The sequence below is a fragment of the Dromiciops gliroides genome, chromosome 4 (genome assembly GCF_019393635.1).
Source record: "Dromiciops gliroides isolate mDroGli1 chromosome 4, mDroGli1.pri, whole genome shotgun sequence".
Classification (NCBI taxonomy): Eukaryota; Metazoa; Chordata; class Mammalia; order Microbiotheria; family Microbiotheriidae; genus Dromiciops; species Dromiciops gliroides.
This window is the reverse complement of record NC_057864.1, coordinates 290,234,278-290,250,165: the sequence shown is the minus strand read 5'-3', so window position 1 is coordinate 290,250,165 and position 15,888 is coordinate 290,234,278. Positions and strand designations below refer to the sequence as shown.

At 40.0% G+C, this 15,888-nt stretch overlaps 1 protein-coding gene across 1 annotated transcript in view; it reads left to right on the top strand.

Annotated features, from left to right (window-relative positions):
* Positions 1-15,888, top strand: part of COL9A1 (collagen type IX alpha 1 chain) — a 126,052-nt gene that overhangs the window by 16,660 nt on the left and 93,504 nt on the right. Inside the window, 3 exon segments of the mRNA XM_044002761.1 lie at positions 13,158-13,235; positions 14,057-14,077; positions 15,628-15,702. Coding sequence (XP_043858696.1) covers positions 13,158-13,235; positions 14,057-14,077; positions 15,628-15,702 — 174 coding nt within the window.

Here is a 15,888-nt window from a genome sequence, read left to right as displayed (position 1 = left end):
TTGCTTGTTTGGTTATTTGGTTTTTTCTTTTTTTGTGGGGCAATGAGGGTTAAGTGACTTGCCCAGGGTCACATAGTTAGTAAGTGTAAGTGTCTGAGGCCGGATTTGAATTTGAACTCAGGTCCTCCTGAATCCAGGGCTAGTGCTTTATCTACTGTGCCACCTAGCTGCCCCCTGGAGTTTTAAATAAGTTGACATTCAGTGAAGGTATCAGGATAAATTAGAGAAGACTTCAGGGAAAAGGGAGAATTAGAACTGAAGGTTGATGGGTTAGTAGCAGGGAAAGAAGGGAGGCACTCCAACTAAGGGGGACAATCTTTTTTTCTCTTCATACTTTCTGTGTTCCATCCAAATTGGATTAGTAGTTGTTCCCTTACCCTGTCTGCATTTTATAGAACAATCTCCAAGCTTGCAACGTACTTCCTCTGTATCTCTGCCTGATGAAATCTGTAATATCTCATATTGACAGTCAACAAGGATTTATTAAGTGCTTACTATGTACTAGACACTGGAATTAAGTGCTCAGAATACAAATACAAACAGAAAGACACCCCCTGCCCTCAAGGAGCCAACATACTAATGGGGGAAAGACAACACATTAAAAGTGAACTGAAGGGGCAGCTAGGTGGCGCAGTGGATAGAGCACTGGCCCTGGATTCAGGAGTACCTGAGTTCAAATCCGGCCTCAGACACTTGACACTTACTAGCTGTGTGACCCTGGTCAAGTCACTTAACCCCAATTGCCTCACCAAAAAAAAAAAAAAAGTGAACTGAAAAGTGAGATAGGAGGGCAGGAGAGAAGGTAGCATGGATTGAATCAGGTGGAGAAAGGTAAAGAAAGTCCAGAGAATTAGGAGTGGAGCCTAGAGAGGAATGAAGACATGATTGGCCTGGCCATTTTCCTTTTTAATTGGAAGTTCAGGGAGGAACTAGCCAATCACAAGAAGGGGCCAAAGGGGAGGATTGAACTTCTAGAGTGTGAAGTCCATAGATAGAGTGAATGAACCTAGGGTAAGGAGGTTTCTATGGCCTGGTGGCATGGTAAAGAAATACCAGAAAGTCAGGAGTAGTTCTTGGAGAGGAACGAATGATACAGTGCTTTAAAATCCACACAATTTTTCTTATCTTGTCTTCCTTTAAGGAGGAATGGGTACTACCTCCTCTATGAAATTTTTCCTGAATTGCCAGACTAAGGTCCAGTCCTCCACTAGATTAGAGGGTTTCTGAGTCTTCTTCTAGATCTAAATCTATGATCTTATGACCCTCAGATTTCTTTCAGCATTTACCTCAATTTCTCCTTTTCCTTTATCCTGTCTTCCTTGTATCCTACTAAATTATAACATGGTTTAGTTTCCCTCATTGTCCTACTAAATTATAACACTCTTAAGGGGAAAGATTGTATCATTTTTTCTTTTTTTGTGTCTACTCTATACCTTGTACTATGTTCTTGTTTATGTACTTGTACTTAAGCATTGGTTAAATGGACTTTAAACAATTTTGATAACAAAATAAATAAGATGGCAGGTAGTGGGGGCCTTAAGATCAAATGACACTTTTTCAAGAGAGGCAAGTGTCATTTCATGTTTGAATGAAGATGGGAAGGAACCAGTATATAGGGAAAGGTTAAAGATGCTGGGGATGGGGAAGGAGGAAGTAAAGGAAGATTGTCTGTGTTGGAGCTCTGTTGCTGGAAAGGACCATGATTAGGTAAAGGGTTAATTTTTAGAGAGGGGTAGGGATATTTCCTTAACTGAAACAGGAGGATCTAAGAGGACTTGTTCAGAAACAGGTATTTTTTGAGGTTGGGATGAAGGTAAATCTGGAAGCTCATACCACATGACCATGACTGTTTCAATGAAATAGGTTGTGAGGTCATCTGGCAATGGTGGCAGTCAGCTTAGGGACTTGAGGGAAGAAATAAATGTCTGGAACAGTCACTGTGGAAAATGAGTTAGGGAATGCACAAGAGATGACTGAAATGACTGTAAGGGCCCAGATAAAGTTGGATAGTATAACTGTTTAAGTATAGTGCATTCCTCCAGTCAGAAGCAAGAATGGGGAAATCCCTTGGTAAGAATGGTGCAGAACTGGGTATTGGCATTATGGGCACAGTAGAGAAACCAAAGGCTTATGAGAGTTTAGGAGAGTTTTCATTACAATAAGGATATATGTGATCATGGAGTTCATCCAGGCTAAGTGGGGAGTCAAATGTAGTCAAGAGTTGGTTTTTCATGGATTAGGAGAAATGAGAGGTATTGAGTGAATGGATGTTCTGGTGTGAATAGAGGCTAGATTCTATTGGTGCAGGAAATCTTTTAAAAGAGAAAGGAATATTATCCAATTGACTGCATAATATACCCTTCTTTTATTAATTCTAAACTCTTTTTTGGGCTATAAATAATACATAATACCAAATCATATGTATTTATAATTTTGAAACTAATTGGGGAAAAATAGACCTTTTTCTAAATCACATAATGGAGAATACATTTTTTCAAATATCTATAAGAAATTATCTTCCCATACACAGACAGGTAGATGTATCTAAAAATCATACAAAAATAAATTTGTATTTTAGCATACATTAAAATATTAATTATGCTAATTATGTTCTAGTGATACTTTTCTACAAATTTCCTAAAAGTAAACATGTTTTCAAGAGAAAGGTAATATGTTTGGTTTATTAATTTTAATGTGGGTTGTGCTTTTGGGAATCTAGACACATGTAGGTAGACATGTGATTTAATTTTAAATTAAGTCAACTAATGTGATAACAATATAGAAATGTTATTGTCTTGCTATTGCCTGTCTGTGTGGCAACCACATGCTGGCTCAATATTTAACTAGAATAATGGATAGTAATAAAACAGGACCAGGCAAACAATAATTTCCAACATTTTGATTCCTCTATTCAACCAGAAGATGCTGACATAACTAAGACATAACTAAGGACTAAATCTACTTTGCTCCTGGGTTCTGAGAAAGAGGGTTCTTTAAAATCACTCACCAAGAGAACAGCAATATTGTTTTAAGAGCAACTTTGATCCAATTGTGATTTTGATTTTTATAAATACCCAAATTAACAATCAAGGACCTATGAAGAAAGACTATCTACATCCAGAGAAAGAATTGATGATAAACAGAAGTACATGTGGAATAATTTTACATGCATGTACTTGTTTGTATCTAATGGTAGCCCTTTCTAGGGTGCAGGGCAAGGGGAGAAAAGGGGAGAAAAAGAAATTTACATGATAATTTCATTGTACCATTGGCACCATTCTTATGAATGGAAAGAAGGTTAATCCTCACTGATTTCCAAACATTCTGAGAGCCTTATGAGGTATGAGTCATAATTCCCAGTTCACTCATCCTCATACTTAGAGACAATGGATATTCACTATTTCTAGGCTACAAAATTTAACTTAAAGTGGAGAACAACATTAGAATAAGAATAATGCAGAATATCATCTTTTTAATTTGTTGCACGGACCTTGCTTATTTATAATCTCTGGCATATGACAGTAATTCAATATATTCTGAAAGGGGTGCAACTTTGTGCTTTTTCTTCAGTAACATATATCAAAAGCAAAGCTTCTGTCCTAAAGTTGTCTTCAGCTGTCAAAAGCAAGCCCTGGAAACAGCATCATAAAAAATGCAATAGAAAACAACACTTGATGGACTCCTAATGCTAAAAGACTCATTTATATTGTCCTAGTCCATGATTTTCCCTTGCCTATCTTTTGTCCTTTCCCCTTTTTTTAAATTGGAAAAGGAAACCAATTTCAAGAGGTTTTTTCATAAGCCTTTCAATATAGTTGCTCATGTAGTATACAGCCCCAGTGCTTCCTCATCATTCATGGTTATTTAGTGGTCTCAGAACACTTTATATTTTCTTCCAATGTATTGCTGTAATACATTGCTTACTTTAATTTTAAAGAAATAAATCCCATATTTCCTATTTTCCTTTGTGCACATATTTTATGATGGCACCATTTATCCTGCTGGAAAAAAAAAAACTTGAATTCTTGGCAGTACCTCATAAAAACATGTTATTTTACGACAGGTTCTTTATTGTGAATTGTCACTCTGATTGCTGAGAAAAGTTATTGGGTACAACTCTATTAGAAAACAAAGTTCTCCTCTCCACCTTTTCAAGGATCTATGCTGAGGATCTGGTGTATGTTTGATGAAGGATAAAAGTTCCTTGAAATCATATGACTCACAGACTCTTCTTTTATTCCCCTAAGTACAATCTAAGCAAATATGACTGGACAGACAGATATGTAGTTCTTTAGTTGTTTCAGTCATGTCTTACTCTTTGTGATCACATTTGGGGTTTTCTTGTCAAGGATGCTGTAGTGGTTTGCCATTTCCTTCTCCAGATCATTTTATAGATGAGGAAATTGAGGCAAATAGGGTTGTGACTTGCCCAGGGTCACACAGCGAGTAAGTGTCTAAGGCCAGATTTGAGCTCACAAAGATGAATATTTCTGAATCTAGGCCTGGCATTCTATCTACTGTGTCACCTAAGTAATGAGGCAGACAGTTTTTTTTTGGGGGGAGGGGGCAATGAGGGTTAAGTGACTTGCTCAGGGTCACATAGCTAGTAACTGTCAAGTGTCTGTGGCTGGATTTGAACTCAGGTCCTCTTGAATCCAGGGCCAGTGCTTTATCCACTGAGCCACCTAGCTGCCACCCAGACAGAATATTTTTAAGGTATATTCCAAATACAGGGTTCTTCAATTATATTTGTTAGACCTCTGTAGGAACACATTGTTGTTTCAGGGTTTAGTTTACCATATAGCAAGAGATGGATTCATTGTTGGAAGGAGGTTAGCTTGGGAGGATAGCTGCCTTTTAAACATTTATTTTGGTTTTGTCTTGATTTGGACCTGTGATTTCAATAGTATAGATAACTCCCTGGAGTAGAAAATCCCTCTGCTGATACAGATTGTCAACCTTTCTGTTCTAATTTAGAGTCTTAAGGAGTTGCTTTGGATACTAAGAGTTATTTGCTCATGTCAGAAGCAGCATGTGAATTCAGGTCTTCCTGATTCCAAGGATGACAATCTTCTATCTGCTGCCTCCCCCCCATAAACCAATACCTGATATTGGTACAATATCAAACAAATTAATTTCTCAAGAATGTTAGTATGGGAAATTCAGTTTCAATATTATAGTTAGAATCATCTCTTATAGGTTGTATAGTAAATAGAATTCCAGACGTGGAGTCAGGGAGACCTGAGTTCAAATTCAACCTTAGATATTCAGTGTGACTCTGGGCAAATCACTTAATCTTTGTGCCTCAGTTTCTTCATCTATAAAGTAGAGATGATAATAATAGCACCTACCATACAGGGTTGTCGTGAGGACCAAATGAAATAATATTCATATTGTGCTTAGTACAGTGCCCAGAATATAGTAGGGACTATGTACATTTTATTGCTGTTGTCAAGTTGTTTGTTTCTGAGTCACATCTGACTCTCTGTAAGCCTATTTGGGGTTTTCTTGGCAGGTATATTGGAGTGGTTTTCCATTTTCTTCTCTAGATCATTTTAAAGATGAAAAAATTAAAGCAAATAGGGATAAATGATTTGGCCAGGGTCACACAGCTAGTAAGTATCTAAGGCTAGATTTAAGCTCACAAATGAGTCCTACTGCCCTATATATAAATGTTAGCCATTTTTATTTAACACTGTTTGAGATCATTTGGTATAAAAGAGACTTTAAATTTCTACTACTGGTACATACTGGCTGTGCCACCCTAGGCAAGTTTCTTGGTGCCTTAAGACAAAGATTTTTTTTTTAATTAAAAAAAATTTTTTTGGGTGGGGCAATGAGGGTTAAGTGACTTGTCCAGGGTCACACAGCTAATAAGCACCAAGGGTCTGAGGCCAGATTTGAACTCAGGTCCTCAAATCCAGGGCGCATGCTTTATCCACTGTGCCACCTAGCTGCCCCCCTAAGCCAAAGTTTCTTGAACTGTGGCTTATGATCCCATATAGAGCTGCATAACTGAATATGGGTGTTGTGAAAAAAATTGGCAGTAAATGTTTGATTTATAAACCTATTTTATATACCTATATACCCTGGGTCATGTAAAAATTTCTCAGGGGAAAAAGGGTCATTAGTGGAAAAAGTTTAAGAAGCTCTGATCTAGGTCGTTCTCTGAGGCTAAAAGTTGCAGAGAAGGGGCAATCTGTATTAGTAGAGGAAGTTCACCATACATACCAATAAGATAACAGGTCCTATTCCAATCCCTGTAATACGATGTGAGAAACACTGGTATGGTCATTTTGCTTGGTTTATATGAGTTTGGCCAACTGATGCAGCACCCTCCTAAATTATTACTTACATTTCCTTAGAAATCTTCTATTGTCAGCTAGGTCTTGTAGTAGAATGCTGGGCCTGGAGTCAGGAAGACCTGAGTTCAAATCTGGCCTTAGACACTTACTAGCTGTGGTGACCCAGGGCAAGTCACTTAATTTTGTTTGCTTCAGTTTCCTCATCTGTAAAATGAGCTGGAGAAGGAAATGGCAAACCACTCCAGTATCTCTGACAGAAAAAACCCCAAATGTGGTCATGAAGATGACATGACTCAAACAACTGAACAACAAGAGAAGCTTTCTACCTGGACTATGGAATTGATACAAAAGATATGCTGTAGTGTCCACAGATATCTCTGTGATCCACAATGGGGGAGATTGCTTATGACATTTAATATGATTTGATTGGATTTTTCCCACCGCAAAGGCATGCTGAGGAGAATCATTCTTCTGAGGCCCAAATGGTGTATTACAGGACAATACTCTCTTGTATTGTCCACTAGAGGGCAATAAAACTAGTGAGGTGGCAACCTCACAGAACAGGTTACATTGAAAGAATTTTCTGAAGAGATGTTATAGGCTGGTTCTGAGTACAAACTTAAACATGTTTCAATTTGATTTTGATGCAGTTTTGAAAAAAAATAGCTTTAAAAATGGACTAATTTTCTACACAAACTGGTGAAAATTTTAAAAAAGTTAATGCTTGTTGTTTTTCTACTTTCATGGAAAAAAATGGATTGAAAGGGTATTTTACAGAGACATATGAACCTACTTTCCCTTCTCTTTTATTCTTTGTCTTTGATTATTAGCATAGTTGGGTGCCAATAGAGTTATAGTCAGAGCTATGGCAGCCAGGCAGAGCGATGGATAGAGCACTACTAGTTGTGAGATCAGAAAGATCTGAGTTCGTGTCTGGAATTAGACACTAGCTGGGCAAGTCCCTTAACCTCTGTTTGTCTCAGTTTCCTTTTCTGTAAAATGGGGATAATAATAGCACCTACCTCCCAGGGTTCTTGAGAGGATCAAATGAGATAATATTTATAAAATGTTTAGCACAGTGCTTGACACTATTATTTTTATTGTTATTATTTGTTATTGTTGTTGTTATTATTGTTTTATTAGCTATTCTAGAATTTCCAGAGCTGGAATGTAGTGCTTGCAAAGGAAGGAAGGGAACAAGTATTTATTAACCACCTGCAAATGTTATCAAGCACTGTGCTAAGCAGCTGCCTTCCTTCAAGTCTCAGCTAAAGTCCTACCTTCTAAAGGAAGCTTTTCTCCCTAATCCCCCTAGCACCTGCCCTCCATGGATGACTTCCTATTTATCTCATAATATGTGTTTGCATGTTGATTCCCTTATTAGATTGTGAGCTTCTCAAGGGCAGAAACTGTCTTTTGCCTTTCTTTATATTTCCAGCTCTTAGCAGTGTCTGGCACATAGTAGGCACTTAATACATGATTATTGACTGACTGAAATAACCCTGGGAGGTAGAGACTATATTTCTCTTCATTTTACAGATAAAGAAACTGAGGCAAAATGGTTTTTTTGGTGGTTGTTGTTTGTTTTTTAGTGATTTGCCCGTGTTACAAAGTTAGTAAGGTCTGAGGCCAGATTTCAATTCCTCCTTCTTGATTCCAGGCCAGAGCTCTATCCTCTGGAAAAAAAGTAATATGAATTAGGGTTGGAAAGGTAGTTTGCAGTTATTGTGGAGGGTCTTAATGCTAGGCACTTGTTATCCGCACTATTTATAACTAACTAACCAAGTACAGTTTGATAGCATGGTAATACATATGTCATCTCCTTTCCTAAATTGTAAGCTCCTAGGATGCAGGGACTATGATAAAGACAAAGGGCTCTTATATTCCTGAAGTACCCAGCACAGTCCTGTTAGAGTAGTAGTCACTCAATAAATAGCTTTTGCACGAGTGAGTGAATGAATGAATTGCTAAAACTCAGGTCTCTTTACTCTTCATCCAATGAGCTTCTGCCAAATTGTCTCATGGATATGGGTATGATCCCAATAGACTCCAGATAGCTCTGTTCACTTCCATCATCATGAACTGAACTTATATCCTTGGCTTGAAAAGGCAGGCTATTCTTTCTTTCTTTCTTTCTTTTTTTTTTTTGGCGGGCCAATGGGGGTTAAGTGACTTTCCCAGGGTCACACAGCTAGTAAGTGTCAAGTGTCTGAGGCTGGATTTGAACTCAGGTCCTCCTGAATCCAGGGCCGGCGCTTTATCCACTGTGCCACCTAGCTGCCCCCAAGGCAGGCTATTCATAACAGGTTTATGTCAAACTGGAGGAGGTATATGTAGTCTTCGAGAGATACCCAGGATACTGAGAGATTAAACAATTTACCCAGGGTCAGACAGCCAATAGGTATCAGATGCAAAATTTGAATCCAGGTCAGTATCTCCTGACTCAGAAGCCAACAACTCACTATCTACTATGCAATGCTACCTCTCAAGGTATCTTTTCTTTGGGCAGGGCAATGAGGGTTAAGTGACTTGCCCAAGGTCACACAATTAGTAAGTGTCAAGTGTCTGAGGCTGGATTTGAAACTCAGTCCTCCTGAATCCATGGCTGGTGCTCTATCTACGGTGCCACCTAGCTGCCCTCACGGTATCTTATTGAGAAGGTGTTATAACTAGGCTTTTTTTGGAAGTGTTTCATGAAAGGATTATTTTCCAAGGCATTCTGCCAATTTTTCTTAATAATAGTGTGAAAATTGGGACTCATACTACATGCTTGCGAAGGGTAGGTATATAGAAAATTCTTAATATTCTTAGTTGGTGTTTATATTAATGCACAGTTAAGTTCACAAACCCTTGGTCAAGGACCAGCTGAAAGACCTGGCCTGTATTCATAGATGGATTTGCATGTGATTCCCTATTAAACTCTACCACACAATGGTATTTTGAATATTTAAACAGAACTTCTCCTTTGCCCAAAGAACATTACAAATTTGGAGAAAAGCCTTGTTTGGGAATTGCTTTGTATTTGTAAAAGATCATTCTTAGGAAAAGTCCAAACAAAAAGGATGTAGGTTTCTTGGTTAGTCATATAATTAAAAATTCTAAGGTTCTATAATGCAAATAAAGTTCTATAATGCAAAGGTTTTTTTTAAAAGAAATATATTTATTAGCAGATGTGAGTCATCTGCATGCAAATGACTTTAATGAGGTATAAATAGCCTCTTTTATAATCTCTTGACCTCTTTTTTCAGGGGATAGGGGGATAGGACTAGACTTGTGATTTTTTTTTGTGGGGCAATGAGGGTTAAGTGACTTGCCCAGGGTCACACAGCTAGTAAGTGTTAAGTGTCTGAGGCTGGATTTGAACTCAGGTCCTCCTGAATCCAAGGCTGGTGCTTTATCCACTGTGTGCCACCTAGTTGCCTGTGGACCTGTGATTTTGCTGGTATAGGGAATTCCCTGAATGAAGACTTAATCCTTGCCAGGTTGGCACCTTCTGTGCAGGGTTCTAACTTTTTTTTTGTATCATATGCCCCTTTGGCAGAATTGAGATATGGACCCCTTCTCAGAATAATATTTGTTGTCTATATTCATAATAGAAGGAAATGCTAAATTTCAGTTAGAAGTTGGAGGCAGAAAAGAAAAGATGCAATTTTCCCTCATCCGTGTTCATAGACCTTCCTGCCTAACCTGATATCTATCAATAGACTCCTTAGGGGATTAAGGACTCTAGCTCAAGATTTTGTGAATTGTCTAGCGGGCTGCAAAGTTAAGAGGCTTGCCCAGTTGGGGCAGCTAGGTGGTGTAGTGGATAAAGCACTGACCCTGGATTCAGGAGTACCTGAGTTCAAATCCAGCCTCAGACACTTGACACTTACTAGCTGTGTGACCCATGGCAAGTCACTTAACCCCCATAGCCCCGCAAAAAAAAAAAAAAAGAGACTTGCCCAGTTTTCACAGCTAGAGTGTCAGAGGTGAGACTGGAATTCACTTAGAATGTCTTTCTGGCTTCCAGATCACCAGGACTCCATTAAGCCACACTACCTTTTCACAGGACTCATTTTAATCTCTTGACTGAAAGCAGAGGCAGTGTGGTGTCATGGTAGAGTGTGCTTGGAATCATGCAGGCAGAAATTTAAATCCTTCTTCTGACACATTTGCTGTGTGGTCATGGGCAGGTCACTAACCCTCTCTGAGCCTCAGACTTCCTAAGACATTTACAGAGTCACAGGCATATTGAGGTCTTCCTTTGCAAATGGGCATGAGTAAAGGACCACGGACATTCTGTTCCTCGATTTTTGTTTGCTCATATACCCTGACATCCAGTCATATAACCCAGCATATCTTCCCAGATGTAATAAGACAGTAACAGCCCCTTCTCTGGATCTAGCTGTTCTAATAATATCGATTTTTAGAGGGGAAAATATTGCTCTTGAATGGAAGAAAAAGGCCTAATGTGTCTGGATTTATGATCTGGTGGCTTGCCAGAAGGCTTCCAAGTACAAATAGAATTTATTTACTCAGTAACACCAATTTATCTGGACTGAAGTGCCTATGAAGAAACTTGCTCACAAAAAATACAGTTGAGGATGATAATAGCTTTCTATAGTTTTTTCTGGTGACCCTCAAATCTTCCCTCCTCCCTAATGCTTTAGTGTTTTTCTGGGTCAGATCTCAACATTCTTCTCATTACTCCTGCTAATTCCCTCCTTTCAACTTCTTTCCTCCTCAATTCAATTCAACAAACACATGTTAAGCCCCTACTATGTGCAAAACAATGTGTTAGGTGCTGGAGAGATACACAGACAAAAAACCCCAAACAGAACAGACCCTGCCCTCAGGGAGCTTCCTTGGGGGTGGAATTGGGTGGAGATGGGGCAATATGCACGTAAATAAATAAATGCAAAATCTATATAAAGTGATTAAAAAAAACCCTAATTTCAAGAGTAAGAGTAAATGAACAACATGATGTGTGTGTGTGTGTGTGTGTGTGTGTGTGTGTGTGTGTGTGTGTGTTCTTGATCATGGAACGCCAATACTGTCCGGGGAGTTTCCTTAGTAAAGATACTGGAATGATTTGCCATTTCCTTCTCCACCAGATTAAAGTAAACAGAAGTTAAGTGACTTGCCCAGGGTCACAGAGGTAGTAAGTGTCTGAAGCCAAATTTGAACTCAGGTCTTCCTGAGCCCATTCCTACAACTCTATCCACTGAGCCATTTGGCTGCCTCTACCTTTTATATTACTATCCCTTTTGGGGGTGGGGGGTGGGGAATCACCAAGTGGATGAGATTATACTGTTTAAATCTTCCTTTTTTCCTTTTTTCTTTTTTCATTCTTTTCCTGACCCTACATCTCATACCCCATCGGACCTTGCTCTTCCCTACTCTTTCACCTCTCAGATTCTAAGGGTTTCATTCCAGCATTTCTCTCTTTTCCAACACTTAAAACTTCTCTTGGTACCTAGATTTTTCTGCTTTACTCACATTGTCAGTTGCCACCTCTCATGGGCATTGCTGTTTGTGATCCTTTTCCATCTCCATAAAGACCAGGAGCATTCACAAGGTACAGGTGTTCTTTTCTGTCCTGTTAAGTCTCCTAGCCATTAAGGTACCCAGAATTTTGGGGTCCCTCGGACAGAGAAAATTTTATTTGCGTGTGTGGAAAGAGTAAGTTTTTTCTGGCCTTTTCTACCAGAAAGTTACATTCAAGGAAAAGCACATGCTCTGTCCCAGAGGTGTCAAAACCCACCTCTCAGTGGGGCCACAACTAGATTAAAATGCAATTGTGAAATACTTAAAACAAATAAAATACAATAAAACATAGATAGTATTACTATGTATTCTAATTCAATATGAGGTGTGCAGGTATCCTTATGTATGACCCCCATTTCTATATTTTTCTTTTTTTGGTTAGGCAATTGGGGTTAAGTGACTTGCCTAGGGTCACACAGCTAATAAGTCTGAGACTGGATTTGAACCCAGGTCCTCCTGAATCTAGGGCCGGTGCTTTATCCACTGCACCACCTAGCCGCCCCTGCCTGACCATTTCTATTTGAACTTAACACCATTGCTCTATGCTACCCAATTTGTCCAGGTCAAGTTAGCCTATGATCACCCAAATAGCTTTTGTGCTGCTTTACATAATGACCTCTTCATTATATTATTTGACCCTAATTTAATGATACTTGTTATATCTTTACTTCATGCTGCATTAATTTCATTATAGGATTTCATCTCTGTGTACTTTCTTTCCCCACGAAGATCATGCCCTTTCATTAATTACCATGGTCAACCAGTTCATCACATGATGACTGGCCTTCAGTTGCTTATCCTCAATGAATTTACCTAGACTGGTCTTCACAGACTATTGCTAGGTCTATAGTTGTTCTACTTAGATGGGACCTGTCAAAGATATTTTGTGTGGGCATACTCTTTGAGAACCCAGGGTTCCCTCTGTGTGTCCAAAAACATTATAACCAATAAACAAGTATTTATCAAATGTTGCTGTAGGCCCTGGACAGACAATCATTAGCCAACTACAATTTTATAAGCACCTACTGTGTGTCAAGTACTACAGGAACTGCTGGATGCAAAAACAAAAGTGAAAACTGTCCCTGACTTCAAGGAGCTTACTAGGAATCAACATGTACACATCTAAAGAGATACACATACAAAGTAAAGACAAGTAAAATTGAATGGGGAGGAACTAGCAGCTCTGGGATGGCTTCATGGAGGAGGTGGCCTGTTGTGAACTGAGTTTTAAGCCAAACGACGATCATAATGGGATTTTAGTGACGTTCACTCACCCATATTTCCATTCAAAAAGGAGCTGAACTTTGTTTTGTCTTTCTCTAGTTTGAACTCCAGTGGTTGCTGATTCATTGTGACCCCCTGAGGCCCAGAAGAGAAACTTGCCATGAACTTCCAGTCCGGGTAATGCTAGGACACTTTCCTCTTCCACCTGGTCCTTTACCTTTCTAGCTGCTGCTCTCCCTTAAGGAGTTGGCTACATATCTTAATCCACCTGATTCACTTGAGGTCATAAAAAAGTTCAAACCCATCCTACAATCTGTCTTTTAGGAACCACTTTGATATAACCCCTGGCTGGTATTTTGGTGTTTTCTTCTGAACGCCCAGTACATCTATCCAAATGTGGAGAATATTCCCTGTGTGTGCCTTTTTTTTTCTTAAAGCTTATCCCTTGTCACTCTCAGTAAAGCTGAAGGTGAAACTGAATGACTAGGGCAGCTGTGGTGAGGATATAGAAGCCAAGACTGGGAGGGTCATTTATGTAGACGCTCCAACCTGAGGCTGCCTCTGCTGAAAGGGTTAAAGGGGACTGTTGTCATTCTATCCTGCCTCGCCCCAGGCTCCAGGTTTCCTCCAATCCTGGTGACCCTCCTCCAGGACCATTCATAAACAGAAGAAATAGACTCCTCCAGCTGCTAGTTTACCTTTGCTATTGGTGTCCCAGGGCTTTTGCTTTCCAGACCTGTGGGTGGGGGGGGTGGGGAGGTAGGGTGCCGATGGAGGAGGTCACTTTATGTGTCTAGTGGGTCTAAAACTCCTGCAGGGGCAACAGGGAGGACAGTGTAGCCTGTGGATTAGCCAGAGAGGTGGTGGACATGACTATTGCTGCCCAGGACCGAGGGCCCTTCCGTCTTTGGGTCTTTCTTCACTTTCTTTGCTTTTGCGTGGCTCAAGTAAGTTCTTGTGTAATCAATTTCTTACTTTCTCATATCTTTCTTCTGCAGCCAAGTCTGAGCAATGGGGAGGTAAGTTTGGTCACTGGGCATGTGGATATTGTTTTGTTTTGCTTTCAAAAAGAAAAACAAAAAACTAAACTAAAAGGAAGGTATTCTGGAAGACCTGATGAACCCTGTTAAATGGAAAATGGAGAAGAGTATCAGAGGATGTCCATCACAGCCAGTTTAAGGCTAGAGATCATCTCCTCTCCTTCCATTAAACTCAGCTCTTGCTGCAGTCACCAGCCCTGTAGTGTTTGGGTTTTGTACCAGGGCAGGGAAGGATTCGGTCTCCTCTGAGCCAGCTGCAAGTCAGGCAGATAGCCCTCACAGGAAGCCCTTTTTGCTCAGGAAAGAAGTTGGTAATATTGGAGGGGTGCATAGTTGGTTTTTTTTTTTTAATTTAAATTATATCAAGGATCACCAGAGTTATGAGACAGATTTCCCTAAGTGCAAATTTAGGAGCTCTGGCTCTAAAAAGGGAATTGAGGTTAGAGCTTCCAGCCCAAGGTAAGAGGTAAGAGAGGGAGCTTTGAACGATCTAGGACTGACACTGGGCAGCCAAGTCTTAAAGGCACCTTCCCGCAGACTCTAGCCCTAGCCTAACTGTCTGCTCCCTCCTCTTCTAGTGGGTATGGGGGATGGGGGTGGTTGAGGGTAGTGAAGGTTTGAGGTTTCACTCACAAAGCTCCCATTGTAACCTGCCTGGCAGATGGAACTCTGAAATCACAAAAACAGAGTTTGCCTTGACCGAGTGGAGTCTTAGAAGGTTTTTATTAATCACAGCAAAAAACTCCTCCTCCCCCTCCCTATCCCAAGCTCTTAATATTTTTTACTTTATAGCTTCATATGTAAATGGTTCCTCTAGTACTGTATAAGCTAACCTTGTTTTGCTAGAGATAAAAGGTGCCACTCCAACTGTGAAGCTGAATGTAGTTTTCTAGGCAAAACTTTTCTGCAAGGCAGAATTTCTCCAACTTCCCTGGAGACTGTTATTTCCTGGTTTACTCTCTTAACTTTATCTTTCCATTAGCAGTAGTTTCCTCCCCCATTTTATGCTGTATATCAAAGAAGAGGATTAAAATAAAATAATTTTGCAAGACAAAGGTTATAGGTTGATCTGAACTTTTGTCCTTATTTTGGAACTTTTTAAGAATCTGGTTAGAGAATTTTAACTAAAACACAAAATTAGTTTTTGATTAAAGTTAGATAGCAAATGATCCTTTCCTTTTTTTATTTGAAGACTATTCAAAAGAGGTAGAACTCCTTACACTTCCATTCAATACATAACTCTTAAGTGATAACTCTAGACTCATTCACCCTGAGTCCAGATCACTTGCTAAAAACATGTGGAAGACCCGTCCCAGAACGTTGCTTTATTTAAAAAATGGCGAACAACCATTGAGATAACCTCTAGGGAGCTGTCTCTTAGGAGCCCAGGGTTTGCCTCAGGACTCAGAGGCTCCTGTGGGCTTCAAGTTGGGCTGGGCTGGTTGAGAGGCGAGTGGGAAGGGGGAGGTGGTGTATGGACCAAGGTGTTCAATCCCCTAAATTGTTCTTTGTGTGTTCTCCTCCACTAGAGAGGTCCCCCAGGTCCCCAAGGGCCGCCTGGTCCTCCAGGTCCCCCAGGAGTTCCGGGCATCGATGGTATCGACGTAAGTGTCTTCTCCAGGTTGGGGGAGGCTGCCCCATTCCGTGACCGCAGACAATCGGGCCTCCCATCTTTGGTCCTTTCCTTCCCTGATCACCTCACCAAGGATCCTGTAACTGCAAGGTTGTTCACAGGAAGCTGTAGGATGGGTCCTTGGGTTGAGTTAACCCTAAACTTCCTAAAGCAAACC